Source organism: Diadema antillarum, unplaced genomic scaffold (assembly GCF_040938485.1).
Source record: "Diadema antillarum isolate AM-2024a unplaced genomic scaffold, OU_Dant_1.0 seq00000172_RagTag, whole genome shotgun sequence".
Taxonomy (NCBI): domain Eukaryota; kingdom Metazoa; phylum Echinodermata; class Echinoidea; order Diadematoida; family Diadematidae; genus Diadema; species Diadema antillarum.
The window spans coordinates 935,607-949,761 of record NW_027271241.1 but is presented as its reverse complement, the minus strand read 5'-3'; the positions used below and the strand labels follow the sequence as shown (position 1 = coordinate 949,761).

Sequence of the window (14,155 nt, the reverse complement as noted above, 5' to 3'; positions counted from 1 at the left end):
TAGACAGCAACACAGATGAACTTGTGAATAAATTGGACTACATGGAACTGAACAGCTTTGCTTGTATCCAAGACACTCTCAGTCCAGAAAATGTTGAAATCCTGCAGACCTAGATCTTTTCAGCAATGGGCTAATGTGATCAGATGCAAAATGAGGGTTTCAGAAACAGCACCTAGCTCATCAGCAGTAGGATCTTCTTCTTCTTCTTCTTCTTCTTCTTCTTCTTCTTCTTCTTCTTCTTCTTCTTCCTCTTCTTCTTCTTCTTCTTCTTCTTCTTCTTCTCCTTCCAAGTAAGTGCAGTCCATCATCTGGACAGGTGCACTTTTGCACTGTCTGGCAGGTCTGATGTGGTTTATGTACAGTACCATATAAAATAACTGCATGATACGTAAACTAAGTGCAGCTTCAAAACAGCATTCCCCTTCTATCGCAGCTTGAGTTTCTGTACCTCCTGCCTGAAACTGTCAGCAGAGGTACATTAATTTGATGAGGGCTTCTGGCAGAGAGTTCCAAAGCCTAATGGGGTCAGGAAAGAATGATTTCTGGTAGAGTAGGGTTCTTGCAAAGGGTACTTGAAGCTGTTGAGTGTCCACAGTTTGATGTTGTTACTGGAAGTAGATTGGAATGAGGGATGTCTGTGAGTTGGTTGAGGATGCGTTGGTAGATGATATTCTTTTTTTCTTCAGTTGGTGTCAGTGAGAGACAAGACCGATGCCAGGGCTTTTGCATACGCTGAAATTAGGAAAAGGATCATGAGAGAGGTCAGAAATGAGGCTTACTTTGTATACTGTACACACAGATTTCCATAAAACCATATTTGTAAGACAGCCGAGAAGACTGTGCATAGTCATGAATAGTCTTTGTTTCAATATAGTTTGGAGGATCCTATTCGTATAGACAATGTCAAGCCTATGGTTGTACATGTATAGCAGAACACTGTTATGATGGAACGAGCTGTGTGGGACCAGTGAAATTGACTCAAAATAACGGGTATCTCGATATATCAAGGACAGAAAAGAGGAGGAATGGAACTTCCATAATTACCTCTTCATATTAGGTATCTTGCTATGTCCAACATTGATTGTACAGCAGGCTTTAGAGATATGTTTCAGGCCCTTTGTGGGAACGTACCGTTCAAGGCAACCCTCCATCCCCAGTTATATTTCTTCTTCGTTTTAACCCTCTCCTGGAATATTTTTTTTTTTTTTTTTTTTTTTTATGTAAGCATGGTTATGTCATCAACGGACACAAGGTCATCAATACCCTTTATGCAGACGATTAAACGTCACCACCAAAAAAAAAAGAAAAAAAAAAGTATATATATATATAGATACACATTTATCAGAATCCAACTCTCAATCTCAGTTCATGGGCTTTCCCTACAGCATGCAAAATGGTAAAGTTTGTTAATTAGTAGCGTATAAATGAAATATTCTATATTGGTATATGTAATATGGAATTAGATTACACTGAAAGAAGGCCCACTACAGTTTCTATTGTAGGACCATGGATATTTTCTCAATGGGAAAGTTAATGAAGTTTTTGATTTTGTATAAAACGAAATCAGAAAAAAAAAAAGGTGCAGAACATCGACCGTTTATTGGTCCGTCCGGAGTATAAAGTTTCCATAAATGTCCGATATATATATATATTTTTTTCTTTTTTTTTTCCTTTTTTACAGAATTGATATAAATGTTATAATGATTGCTAGCGTTAAATACTATTGTTGATACTGGCGCATTAATCTCAAGGATATCATTTGTATTGTATGTTCTTAAAATTGTGATTTGTAACTTTCGACGCATACCTGCAATTATCTAAAGGGATAATTGACCTGGTTATGTATAAACATTTTCTTGAATAAAGAAATGATTCAATAAAAAAAAAAAACGAGGTGCCAGTGTGTTTTTCATCTTTCCCTCAGTATATGTATTATCTCTTTATACAGATATCAGTTACACTTTTATGTCTGCAGTACATATCATTTTTGGGTTGCATAATGTGACTTTGCTTCTCCCCCTGTAAATGGATGGTGTGTAACAATGATGATGATGACTATAATTATTTTCTATTCTCAGGCATGAACCAAATTTACCTTTAGGGTTCTTGTAAAAGACACAGTTGTTGGCACACGTGTCGGGGTTGGCGTCCCACACGGTGGGCCCACAGGCGCAGAGAGGGGGCGGGGTGACCCCAAGCAAGGTGATGCGTTCCCTCATCACGGCTCGCAGGGCACGGATGAACCTGACAGGCGGGACATAGAGGGCGTCAGACTCAAAACAGTGATGACATTCTGAATCTCTCACTTGATTGCACACACTCAATCAGTAATCTTAGTTAACAGCACTTAACATTTGTGACCCGCTACAACAAAAGGATCCTAAAGTCGCTGACGGGCGAGCCGAGCACTGCCCAGAAAAATGCTATTTTCAGGCATTTCCTTTGATCATTTAGCTTCGAAATTTCGGCAGATGATAGAAGATACATTAGACTACAAAATTATGTAAAAACAGAAATCCGAACATTTGTCAGATTTTGGTGATCTGACTTCAAACTCGATTTTCTTGGCTCATCCGTCAGCGACTTTAGGATCCTTTTGTTGTAGCAGGTCACATTTGCCCTGAATATCTGCTTGTTTACTTTATCTTTCATTATGGCTGATTCCATAAATGATTCTGACTTCACAACAAGTCACCAGCACCCTAGGTTATATAAAAAAAGATAATGATAATATGTTTGAATGCTTTGTTGTTGTTGTTTCTATGGGGCTGTTTCTAGCAAAAGGAAGATCAAAAGAAAAAAGCTAATGTCGCAAGTAGGTCTTCATTGTGTCCTCAGAAGCAATTTAACTGCAGATTACAAGCCCCTAATTTGTACTTCTGGTTTCCTGCAAAGCACTGTGGAAGACTCTTCACAGAAAAACATACGAATCATTTATCCATCCTCATTCTCCATGGAACCAACATGCTTTCAATAGCATGACAAAAAAGAGACATTAGATGGCATTGAATTGTATGATAAGCTTAACTCCTCCTCAATCATGGAGTGTTACATAATAACAATGCAAAGTATACAAACTGCGATACTAGATGGTATTTGTGATTTTCCATCCATGAACGACAGCCTCAATTCAGTGTTACACAGCAGAATTTCTAGAAGCATAAATGAATATTCATACAAACATTCTTTTTTTTCAAAGAAAAAGTAAAACAGGAAGTAAATCAACACACTAGAAGAAAATTTGTATTCAATTTCCCAATACCGGATCTCTAGACAAGTACAACATCTGTCCTGATTTGAAATCAAATACCTTTTTGTTTCTTTATTCTTCTGCCGGAGCTGCCTCTGGATTTTCTTGATCTCCTCAGCTTCGGCATTCTCCCTCTCCTTAGCCTTGGCTTCAGACTCTCCAATGAAGTGGGTTGGCTCCGTCATGAGTTGGGCTCTTCTTTCCACCTCCAATCGCTCCTGCTCCTTTTCCCTTTTCAGTCTAGGAGGTGACAGGGAAGAGAAAAGATTAACCACTACTGGATTGAGGAAATTGCAGAAAAGGGAGCTTTCTCCACATATTTCTTTCTGTCTGTTCACGCACTTCATGCACTTCCATTTTGGCAAATTGCTGATTTACATGTTCTTTGTAAACAACCTTGAAGTCCTGGAAAATGACAAATAAATGTGTTAGTCCTATGGTTCCTTTGTTCTCCTTCTTTACAATGCAAAATGCGAACTTGTACCTTCCTTTCAGCATCTGGATGAGGCAAAATTTAGCAAGTCGTGGTTACTTGCCACATACGTATCAAGTACAATCTCTCCACTGGTATTTGTGCCCAGTTATGTGTAGGATATCAACATTCAATTACAAACTTATAAATTTCATAAAAAGCATTTGATATTTGAATGTTTAATTTTAATACTCCAGTGGAAAACATGATATTGAAGTCACAAATTTTCATATAACTGTCTAAACAAAGCTAAAGTTAAGATCTTTTTTTTGGGGGGGGGAGGGATTTTTTTTTTGTTTTTTGCCAATATTGGAAATTGAACAAGACAGAAATTATATTAATTGCAGCTTTCTTGATTGAAGCCCACCTGTTGATCATAATTACTTCATCCACAAATGAAAGTTTAGCACATGGTCCTATAAAACACGAGTCTATTCTTTTCAGGCAGAGAGAGAGAGCGTGAGTCTAGAAACAAAACCAGTGATGACTTACTGTTGGATCTTTCTGTGGTGAGTTCTCTTCCTCTGTTTCTCCCTAACCTGCTCTCGTTCTATGTCCATGTACAGCCTGCGGTACATGGAGAACTGGACACCCAGCTGAGATGGGCAAAATAGGAAGAAAAGATAGTAATGCAGCGACCATACAATGCTTGCATCAAAAAATCTTTGAGGTTATGGGCAGTGTTGCTAGAAATCAACTTATAAAAGTTCAATCTTCAGTGTTAAACACTGGAGGAGTCTATCATGGAAAATTTTCATCAAGATACATTTTGATTTTGGAGATTAGAATTGCAAGAAATCAACTAAACATTCAATTTTCAGAGTCTGATACTGAAGGAGTCTTTCATGGAGAATTTTGTTGTGTTGGCCAGGCTCTGGAAAATATAGCTGCCATTGAAAGCAAAGTTCTGAAATTCATGAACAAAGAGTTAATGTATACCACTGTCTGTGAATCCATGACAATTTTATGCCAAATTCTCTGTTTTGCAAATCACCATCTCAAGGCAGATGCATGGCAGATTAATTTACACATGATTCTGAACAAAGCAAAAGAGATTTCTTCTGTTTAACACACTGAAAATAGTTTGCCAGAAGCTTCAGTATTGCTTAGGTTCATGTCTCAGTTATAAACCACAACAGAGGGCTCCTCAACCCTTCCCTCTTTGTGGTGCTGTGCTGTACTTTTAGTCTAAAGTCATAAGGCACATGACACATTAAAAATAATAATCCAGTCGATTTAAACAAAATACAACACAGCAAGCCTACGTAAACATGCATTGTCAGTTTCAAAGTGCCTCTGCGAAGAGCCACAATAGTACGGGCTACTCCAGTTTAATACAACAAAGTTCTCGAGACTGGCAGATTTATTTTGTTTCGTCAAAATTTTTCCATAGCTTAACACTTAAGTATATAAAAATATGCAGATAATAATTTTGGGACCTGAATTTTTACTTTATTGTTACACGAATTTCATTAGAACTGTGTTTGTATACTTGTGCGGTCTTCCTTCAAATTCTCCACATACCAACCTGTTTCCTGTGCTCTTCAGCAACAATCCCAGGGTTGACCTCAGCTACCCCGTGGACCTTGAGCCGCTCACATACGCTGGGATCAACTTTGACCCCATCTTCTCCCTGCCCCTCCATAGGCATTGGCCCTGTGGATAACCTTTGAAATGTCCTTCCTAATTCCTCATCCTCTGCCGAAACTCCTTGGACATAGTCTCCCCCTCCGCTACCCAATACCTTGCCTGGGAGCTGGGGAGACCCTGTGAGGCCGGGTACGAAGGTCACTCGCTTTGGTCTTTCAATCCCAGCCTCCTCGTACAGTTTCTCTGTTGCGAAGGCATCTTCCCGGTCTGGTAGATTGTTGGAGGTGTCGCTGTAGATCGCCTCTTCTACTGGTTCTTGGGGCACATGGTGGCTGGTGGATGCAGCTATGGTTGCCTTAGGATGGTCCATGTCTAAACCATGATCAGCTTCATATATTTTCTCGGTCTCTACTACCTACAAAATTAACATTATTTATTACAGATGGTTAACATCAAGTGATAGTTACATTTTAAAACTTTTTAGTCATACTGGACAGAAACATATGTCAGACAATGATTACAAAGTATCTTACATTGCTTTCTGATGCATTACATGTATCATTAATAGTATGATTACAGTATTGTGCCAAAATTCATTCACTAAAAAAGAATGTGTCAAATATTAGAATGGCAGGATGACATGAAAAGGCAGCCCTCTTGGTATCAAAGTACTCAAAATTGTTAACAAGTTTCTCTAAAGACATCCTGAGATATAAAACATACGGAATATATGGGGCCCGTTTCATAAAACTTGTTATCAGTGACAACTGCCACATTTCTATGACAAATTTGCTCTCAGCCAATCAGATGCAAGGATTTCAGTAGCTTGTCACATCTATGACAACTTGTCACTGATGACAAGTTTTACGAAACGGGCCCCCTGTGAATGTTTGACAAATAAAGGACTTTACTTTGTCAGACTGAGCATTCATTCATTTCCTTTCTACATAAAAACATGACCATCATAGAACCCAGGATAAAATGTCAAACCTGGATGATTCAACAAATTAAAAGGACATGCTGGAGATCTTACTGAGGCTGGTTTATCTCTGGTGTACGACTGACCCCAAAAACCTCCTGGAACACCACCACCATCTCCCTGTCGGTGGGAAGAGACAAGTTACAGATGAAGGAATTTGAGAAGTATCATTCAGGAGTGCTGTAAAATGGCTGGGTACGGAAGTCCCTTATGTATAAGAGATATCTCTCGTGTATAAGTTATGAACATTTCAGTATGAAACTGTTGAAAATGTCAGGAATACCGGTATTTGTTTACACTGCTATGTTGCTTGATTTTAAGCATTGAAACAGAACAGGAGAGGAAAACATCACATACAAGTACATTGACATTTAGTATGATTTTGTGAAAATCAAGAGGTGGACATTTATGATGATAGTTCACTCCTTTTCTTGTTTATAAAAAAAACAAGGAAAAGTAGAAATTACGCGGTGCGTAAAATATGTCCCCGCCGGAAGTAGCATTTAGTAGCAAAATGTACAATATCGGTAAAAAATCAAGGTCAAAGGTCAAAGAAGTCAAAGGTCAAAATTCTGTGTAGAAGTTTTGAAGCCCTCACCTAGTGCCAGCACAAAAAGCAAACGGAATCGAAATCGGGTTAGAAATGGCGAAGGAGTAGCATTTTGTAGCCAATGTACAATATAGGTCAAAAATCAAGGTCAAAGGTCAAAGAAGTCAAAGGTCAAAATTCTGTGTAGAAGTTTTGAAGCCCTCACCTAGTGCCATCACATAAAGCAAACGGAATCGAAATCGGGTTAGAAATGGCGAAGGAGTAGCATTTTGTAGCCAATGTACAATATAGGTCAAAAATCAAGGTCAAAGGTCAAAGAAGTCAAAGGTCAAAATTCTGTGTAGAAGTTTTGAAGCCCTCACCTAGTGCCATCACATAAAGCAAACGGAATCGAAATCGGGTTAGAAATGGCGAAGGAGTAGCATTTTGTAGCCAATGTACAAATAAGGTCAAAAATCAAGGTCAAAGGTCAAAGAAGTCAAAGGTCAATATTCTGTGTAGAAGTTTTGAAGCCCTCACCTAGTGCCATCACATAAAGCAAACGGAATCGAAATCGGGTTAGAAATGGCGAAGGAGTAGCATTTTGTAGCCAATGTACAATATAGGTCAAAAATCAAGGTCAAAGGTCAAAGAAGTCAAAGGTCAAAATTCTGTGTAGAAGTTTTGAAGCCCTCACCTAGTGCCATCACATAAAGCAAACGGAATCGAAATCGGGTTAGAAATGGCGAAGGAGTAGCATTTTGTAGCCAATGTACAATATACTGTAGGTCAAAAATCAAGGTCAAAGGTCAAAGAAGTCAAAGGTCAAAATTCTGTGTAGAAGTTTTGAAGCCCTCACCTAGTGCCATCACATAAAGCAAACGGAATCGAAATCGGGTTAGAAATGGCAAAGGAGTAGCATTTTGTAGCCAATGTACAATATAGGTCAAAAATCAAGGTCAAAGGTCAATGAAGTCAAAGGTCAAAATTCTGTGTAGAAGTTTTGAAGCCCTCACCTAGTGCCATCACATAAAGCAAACGGAATCGAAATCGGGTTAGAAATGGCGAAGGAGTAGCATTTTGTAGCCAATGTACAAATAGGTCAAAAATCAAGGTCAAAGGTCAAAGAAGTCAAAGGTCAAAATTCTGTGTAGAAGTTTTGAAGCCCTCACCTAGTGCCATCACATAAAGCAAACGGAATCGAAATCGGGTTAGAAATGGCGAAGGAGTAGCATTTTGTAGCCAATGTACAATATAGGTCAAAAATCAAGGTCAAAGGTCAAAGAAGTCAAAGGTCAAAATTCTGTGTAGAAGTTTTGAAGCCCTCACCTAGTGCCATCACATAAAGCAAACAGAATCGAAATCGGGTTAGAAATGGCGAAGGAGTAGCATTTTGTAGCCAATGTACAATATAGGTCAAAAATCAAGGTCAAAGGTCAATGAAGTCAAAGGTCAAAATTCTGTGTAGAAGTTTTGAAGCCCTCACCTAGTGCCATCACATAAAGCAAACGGAATCGAAATCGGGTTAGAAATGGCGAAGGAGTAGCATTTTGTAGCCAATGTACAATATAGGTCAAAAATCAAGGTCAAAGGTCAAAGAAGTCAAAGGTCAAAATTCTGTGTAGAAGTTTTGAAGCCCTCACCTAGTGCCATCACATAAAGCAAACGGAATCGAAATCGGGTTAGAAATGGCGAAGGAGTAGCATTTTGAAGCAAAATGTACAATATAGGTCAAAGGTCAAGGTCAAAGGTCACAACTGAAATTCTGTGTAGAAGTTTCAAAGCTCCCATGTAGTGCTATCATATAAAGCAAACAGAATTAAAATTGGCTCATAAATGACAGAGAAGTAGCAAATTGAACATTTTGATCACACACGGACGCACAGACAGACAGACAGACGGACGGACAGACACACGGACACACACACGTACGGAGCCCGTTTCATAGTCCCCTGCTCGAACTCGTTCGGCGGGGACAAAAATAAGGGCTGGAATGGGTTCAGTAACTACAAATGGCGGCAGCAGTACATGAGGGGAGATGGTTTTACATTATGGGTAATACAAATACCACTCATCATCACAAATGTTGAATTCTCACAACTATTCTTGGATGGTAAAAGTACTAGCTGGCAGCTGATTGGCTTAGGCTGTGATATGAATGGTAGTCTTATTGCGGACCATTTCATGTAAATCTTTCCTATCTTCTTTTGTTATCATCCTTTTTTTTTCTGTTGGGGGGGGGGGGATTAGGTACAGACTACACATGTGCAGTTTATTATGTAAACTTAAATGCATTATGGCAAAGTAAACTAAACATAGCATAATTACCATTTTATTATCTGGGTGTAATGTTACATGTGTACATCACAGTGCCAATTACAATACACACAGATAATGTCACATTTAAATGTTTATGAATAGCACCTACTGTTGCACATCACGCTGTGTATACAATCTGTTCTTGCGATCAAAGAAGGGCAATATCCTAGATGTTTAATACCTTTCCTTTGAACATCAGTTGCTTAGCAGCAAGATCTCTCTTAGCCTTCTGCACCAGTCTCCTGGTTTGAGTGGCCTGCTCTATAAGCTGCTGCCTGGTAGCCTCACCTCCAGACCCATCACCTGTTGTTGTGGCTAGCGGGTCAGAGCTGGGAAAACCAGGATGGGTTGGGTGGCCGATGGCGTGGGGGTCACTGCTCTTGTAGACACATTTGTCTTTCCTGTGGGAGAGCTGGTTGGCTGAGTGAGTGGTACGGTGCATGACTCGCCCCTGGAGGTCAACCTTAGGAACAGGGTGAAGTTAACAGGAAAGTTTGTCACATTTAGATAATGGCCCAGTGGAAGAATCAGAAGAGAGCCTAATACGGTGATTGTGGTAAAGTGAGCTTAGTGAGCTTAGTTTATGCAGCTCATGCCTTGTTTTAACATGTAATATACTTTTGAGATTGCTGAATTTATGAATGAAACTGCACAAAAACCCCTCAAAGAATGGTAATATGCAAGGGTTTCCAGCAATTTTGCCCCCCCCCCCCCAAAAAAAAAAAAGAAGAAGAGAGGAGGTGTAAATGATGATAGTGCAGAGAAATTTCATGAGTATAATGACAAACAATTATACACATGTATGTTTGTGAGTTCGTATTTTTCTTTCATGACTATTTTATTCAAAGGAATTAGGTTGGTTCTGAATCTATTTGGTATTGAGGTATCAACTGAATGAAAGGGGTACACAGTGGTGGATTGTGAAGAATAAAGAAATGCACATCTATGCATGTGGTAAAGGCAAATTAAAGGACATATCAGTTACTAGACCATGATGACTCACTGCTTGGTATGACTGCTGTAGCTGCTGCTGATGTTTGATCCTGTGTAGCTCCCTGACCCTGGCTTTGACCTCTTTGCGAAACCGAGCCAGCTTGGCCTCCTTTTCCGCCTGAAGACGCTCCAGCCTTTCCTCTTCATGCCGAGCAGCAAACTGTGCAGATTGGTAAAACATTAAAAAAGATACATTCTTCTGACGTGAACACTTACATCAAAGCATTTCTACAAAAGTTAAAAGACATCGTGGGGAGCTACATGTAGGCTGCATAGGCTTCTACTACTAGACAAGTCACTTTACGTGTACATTGTAAGTTCCTTTGAGTGTTGGAGACTAATGTTTAGAGTAAGAAAAAGAAGAACAGGCAGTAGAGTAAAATACCCAATATGGGGCAGCGTGCCTACATATTGTATTTTTAGCAGGGGCACTTTCATTCATCAACAAAACAGCTAATGAACATCATGTGTGAGTCCCTCTCTAGAACACGAGCGAGAGTTACTCGCAAGGGGGGCCCTGTTTCATAAAACTTGTTATCAGCGACAAGTTGTCATAGTTGTGACAAGCTACTGAAATCCTTGCATCTGATTGGCTGAGAGCAAATTTGTCATAGATATGTGGCAGTTGTCACTGATAACAAGTTTGACGAAACGGGGCCCTGATTGCCAGATTGGGCCTTTCCATCTATGAATGAAATGGCCCTTGCCAAAAATAGGCACCCTGCCCTGTTAGCTGTAAAAAGCCTGCCACATACACTTGTAAACTACAGGGTACTCTACTCTAGTTTAAACCCCTAGTACTACTAGCATAGTAGAGTCCTATGATTAGAAACTGGACTACCGGTTAACATGTTACTGTTACTAATAAAGGGCCTAGCTGTAGAAATTTCTGACATCAAAAGTGTTAATAAAATTGCAGAAGTATAATACATGTATGTGCCACGATCGTCGATGTGGACAGCCTTGTACATGACTGTCATTTGACAACAATCCATCGCAATTCACATTAAATTAGACAATCTATCAATAACAGTATCATAGTATCGCTGTCAGCATGATCAGGTAAATTGGGGATATAGAGCTAGGCCTACAGATACACGTAGACCATCTTTCTTCACCATGCTACTGTACCTCGTACCTGTTAGTACAGCCTACAGGGTCTAGAACTAGATCTATTTATTCTTAAAAACTACAACAATCTGGCAACATTGTCATTAGATCTTCTACATTTTTAGTCATATACATTATCAAATTTACTATTTCTAGAGGGTCTAGACTGACTTGGTAGTCTAGTCATTGAATGTTAGTCATGAACAACAGGATGAGGGAGGGCTCGAGGGGGCTCATTGCATATCAGTCCGGGAAACCCGCTCATGAGGACCGCTCCCGCGTACGAGGACTGCCCCGCCTCATGAGGACCGCCCCCAGCCTCATGAGGCGGGGGGGGGGGGGGGGGGGGGAACGCCTCATGAGGCCCCCTATTCACTTCTATTCATCTCACATCTGACGTATAAATTGTCGCAACTTTGCACGGTGATTTTTTGTTACACACACATGTCCACTATCCATGATGAAAAGAAGAAAAAACACGTGTGTTTTAATGGGCGTTCTGCATCGGTTGATTAAAACTCGATTTTTGAAAAAAAAAAACAGATAGGATTTTTTTTTCTTTTCACCATGGATAGTGGACATGTGTGTGTAACAAAAAATCACCGTGCAAAGTTGCGACAATTTATATGTCAGATGTGAGATGAATAGAAGTGAATAGGGGGCCTCATGAGGCGTTCCCCCCGGGCCTCATGAGGCGTGGGGGCTGTTGTAATAGTGGACCGGATTCAATGATGAACAGAGGACTCAGTTGTTTAACGATAAAATGAACAACTTTAATCCACTATCACAAACTAGCGTCATGTAATGACTGCTGCTCTGACCGTATCACTCAAATATAGAATACATAGAATATGCGTACACTTGTGATAAATGTAGTGCGCTCATATAACACAACATCCCCCTCCTTCTGAAAAGATACAATGACGAATATTTTTAAACTGCACTTGTACATATGGAAACATTCACATTGATCTTCCAAGTATTATAAATGTGAATCTCTGACACAAAATGCTGAAAAATGGAGGAAGCTTGTTTGAGATTTGCATAGATACGTTGAATTACAATCAGGCAGGCAAATAAAATCTATTCTACTTGAAACAGCTGGTCTCACAAATGCAATGTACCAGAAATTCTTTTTATCAGTATAAGTTTTTACATTTCTCATATATACTGAACAAATCTCGACATATCTGGTATCGAAAGATAAGACGAATAAAACGATAACGTTATTCAAACTCATTGTCACAAAATGCATGCAGTTTAACGTACACCAGCATATTTACAAATAATTTCACGTATATCTTCGTGATATCTTTAATTGTATAAGACAGGAACAATTACATTCATATGGAATGTGTATATAGTATATGTAATAGAAACAGAATGATTTAGCATTTGAGTTTGTACTCAGATTATCATCAACACAGGAAATAATTTATATATGCTTGTATGTTTGTTGGTTTTTTTTAACATTCAGTTGAGATTAACTTTTGTATGTGAAATTAGTGAACAGCTACATCATAGTTTCAATACACAAATGTGATTAACAGTAATACACAGATATAGCATGCAACAAACATTTTGATAAATGTAGCATATGTCGTAGTTGTTATGGTTCCTGACTTAAATTTCAAATATTGTCTTGTGAAATAAAATGATGTGTATCACTTGGTTACACAAATGTGCTGTAAATAAATCTACACTAAACATAATGAATGAATATGGGCAAGTCCAAGATAACGCGCACGTTACGTATGGGACATTCAGAGACTTTTATGACCTGAAAAATAGTGTTAATGGCCTTTGATCATATTGAACTTCATCATGGTGATTGATATCTAGAAGAAGTATAATCATGTAAAAAATTGGAAAAAATGACCTTGACAATTATATTCTAGAAGAGAAAATATGTGCCGTTACGTATGGGACCAGAAAAATTTTGTTTTTTTGAACATTTTTTTCAACCTCAAAACTCTCTGAAAGTATATCATTCTACAACTTGTAACTCACTGTGATGAAAGTCACAACACTCAAGATTATCACAGGTAAGTTTCATGTCATTAGGCAAAAAGCTCTAATGACAGATTCTAATCAAAGACAGACATGACGTGTTACGTATGGGACAGTTACTGTACGTATGGGACAGTTTGTCCCCCATTCATTTAGTGTGTGAAGAACCATGTTTATGGGTATTTTGCATAATTATTGAAGTAAAATCAGTTGAAACTACTCAAATACCGATCCAGATTGTCAAGGAAACAATATTCCCCAAATATTCACCATCATAATCATATTCAATCATATTTTTATATTTTCATGACCAACCTGGGTATGCATGCCCTTTGTCCCCCATTCGTTTAGTGTGTGGGGAACCATGTTTATGGGTATTTTGCAAAATAATTTTGCAAAATACCCATAAACAAATTTTTGCATAATTATTGAGGTGGAATCAGTTGAAATTACTCAAATACTGATCCAGATTGACAAGGGAACAATATTCCCCAGATATTTACCATCATAATCACATTCAATCATATTCTATATTTTTTATGACCAACCTGAGTATGTATGCCCTATTTTTATCAGGATAGTTACTACTGAAAAAATTGAATAGTTTAATAAAGTGTTTACTTCCATTGATGAAGGGCAGTTTGCCATTTAGTTTCAATGAAAAACAACTTGACACAAGAAATATTAAGTTTAATAAATAAGCAATACCTGCTGCGTGGAACCCCAGTGATCGAGGAGATATATGATGGCCGTCTAGCAGTCAGGTCATTGATTCGAGTCACACGTCAGTATGTATTGTATACCCATGAATTTTGTTGTGGCTACTACTGAAAACTGAATAAGGACAATTTGTGTATCACTTGCAATAAAAAAAAAAAATCATTTTACTTTTTATTTTTTTTC

General features: G+C 38.6%; 1 protein-coding gene across 1 annotated transcript in view; it reads right to left on the bottom strand.

The window, feature by feature from the left end:
* Nucleotides 1-682: 682 nt before the first annotated feature.
* The window catches only part of LOC139728307 (uncharacterized), a 31,570-nt gene continuing 18,097 nt past the window's right edge, over nucleotides 683-14,155 (bottom strand). Inside the window, exons 2-9 of the mRNA XM_071639256.1 lie at nucleotides 10,143-10,292; nucleotides 9,321-9,602; nucleotides 6,346-6,411; nucleotides 5,251-5,727; nucleotides 4,215-4,318; nucleotides 3,311-3,490; nucleotides 2,096-2,244; nucleotides 683-732 (exon numbers count right to left, since the gene is read on the bottom strand). Coding sequence (XP_071495357.1) covers nucleotides 683-732; nucleotides 2,096-2,244; nucleotides 3,311-3,490; nucleotides 4,215-4,318; nucleotides 5,251-5,727; nucleotides 6,346-6,411; nucleotides 9,321-9,602; nucleotides 10,143-10,292 — 1,458 coding nt within the window. The remainder of the gene's footprint in view (nucleotides 733-2,095; nucleotides 2,245-3,310; nucleotides 3,491-4,214; nucleotides 4,319-5,250; nucleotides 5,728-6,345; nucleotides 6,412-9,320; nucleotides 9,603-10,142; nucleotides 10,293-14,155) is intronic.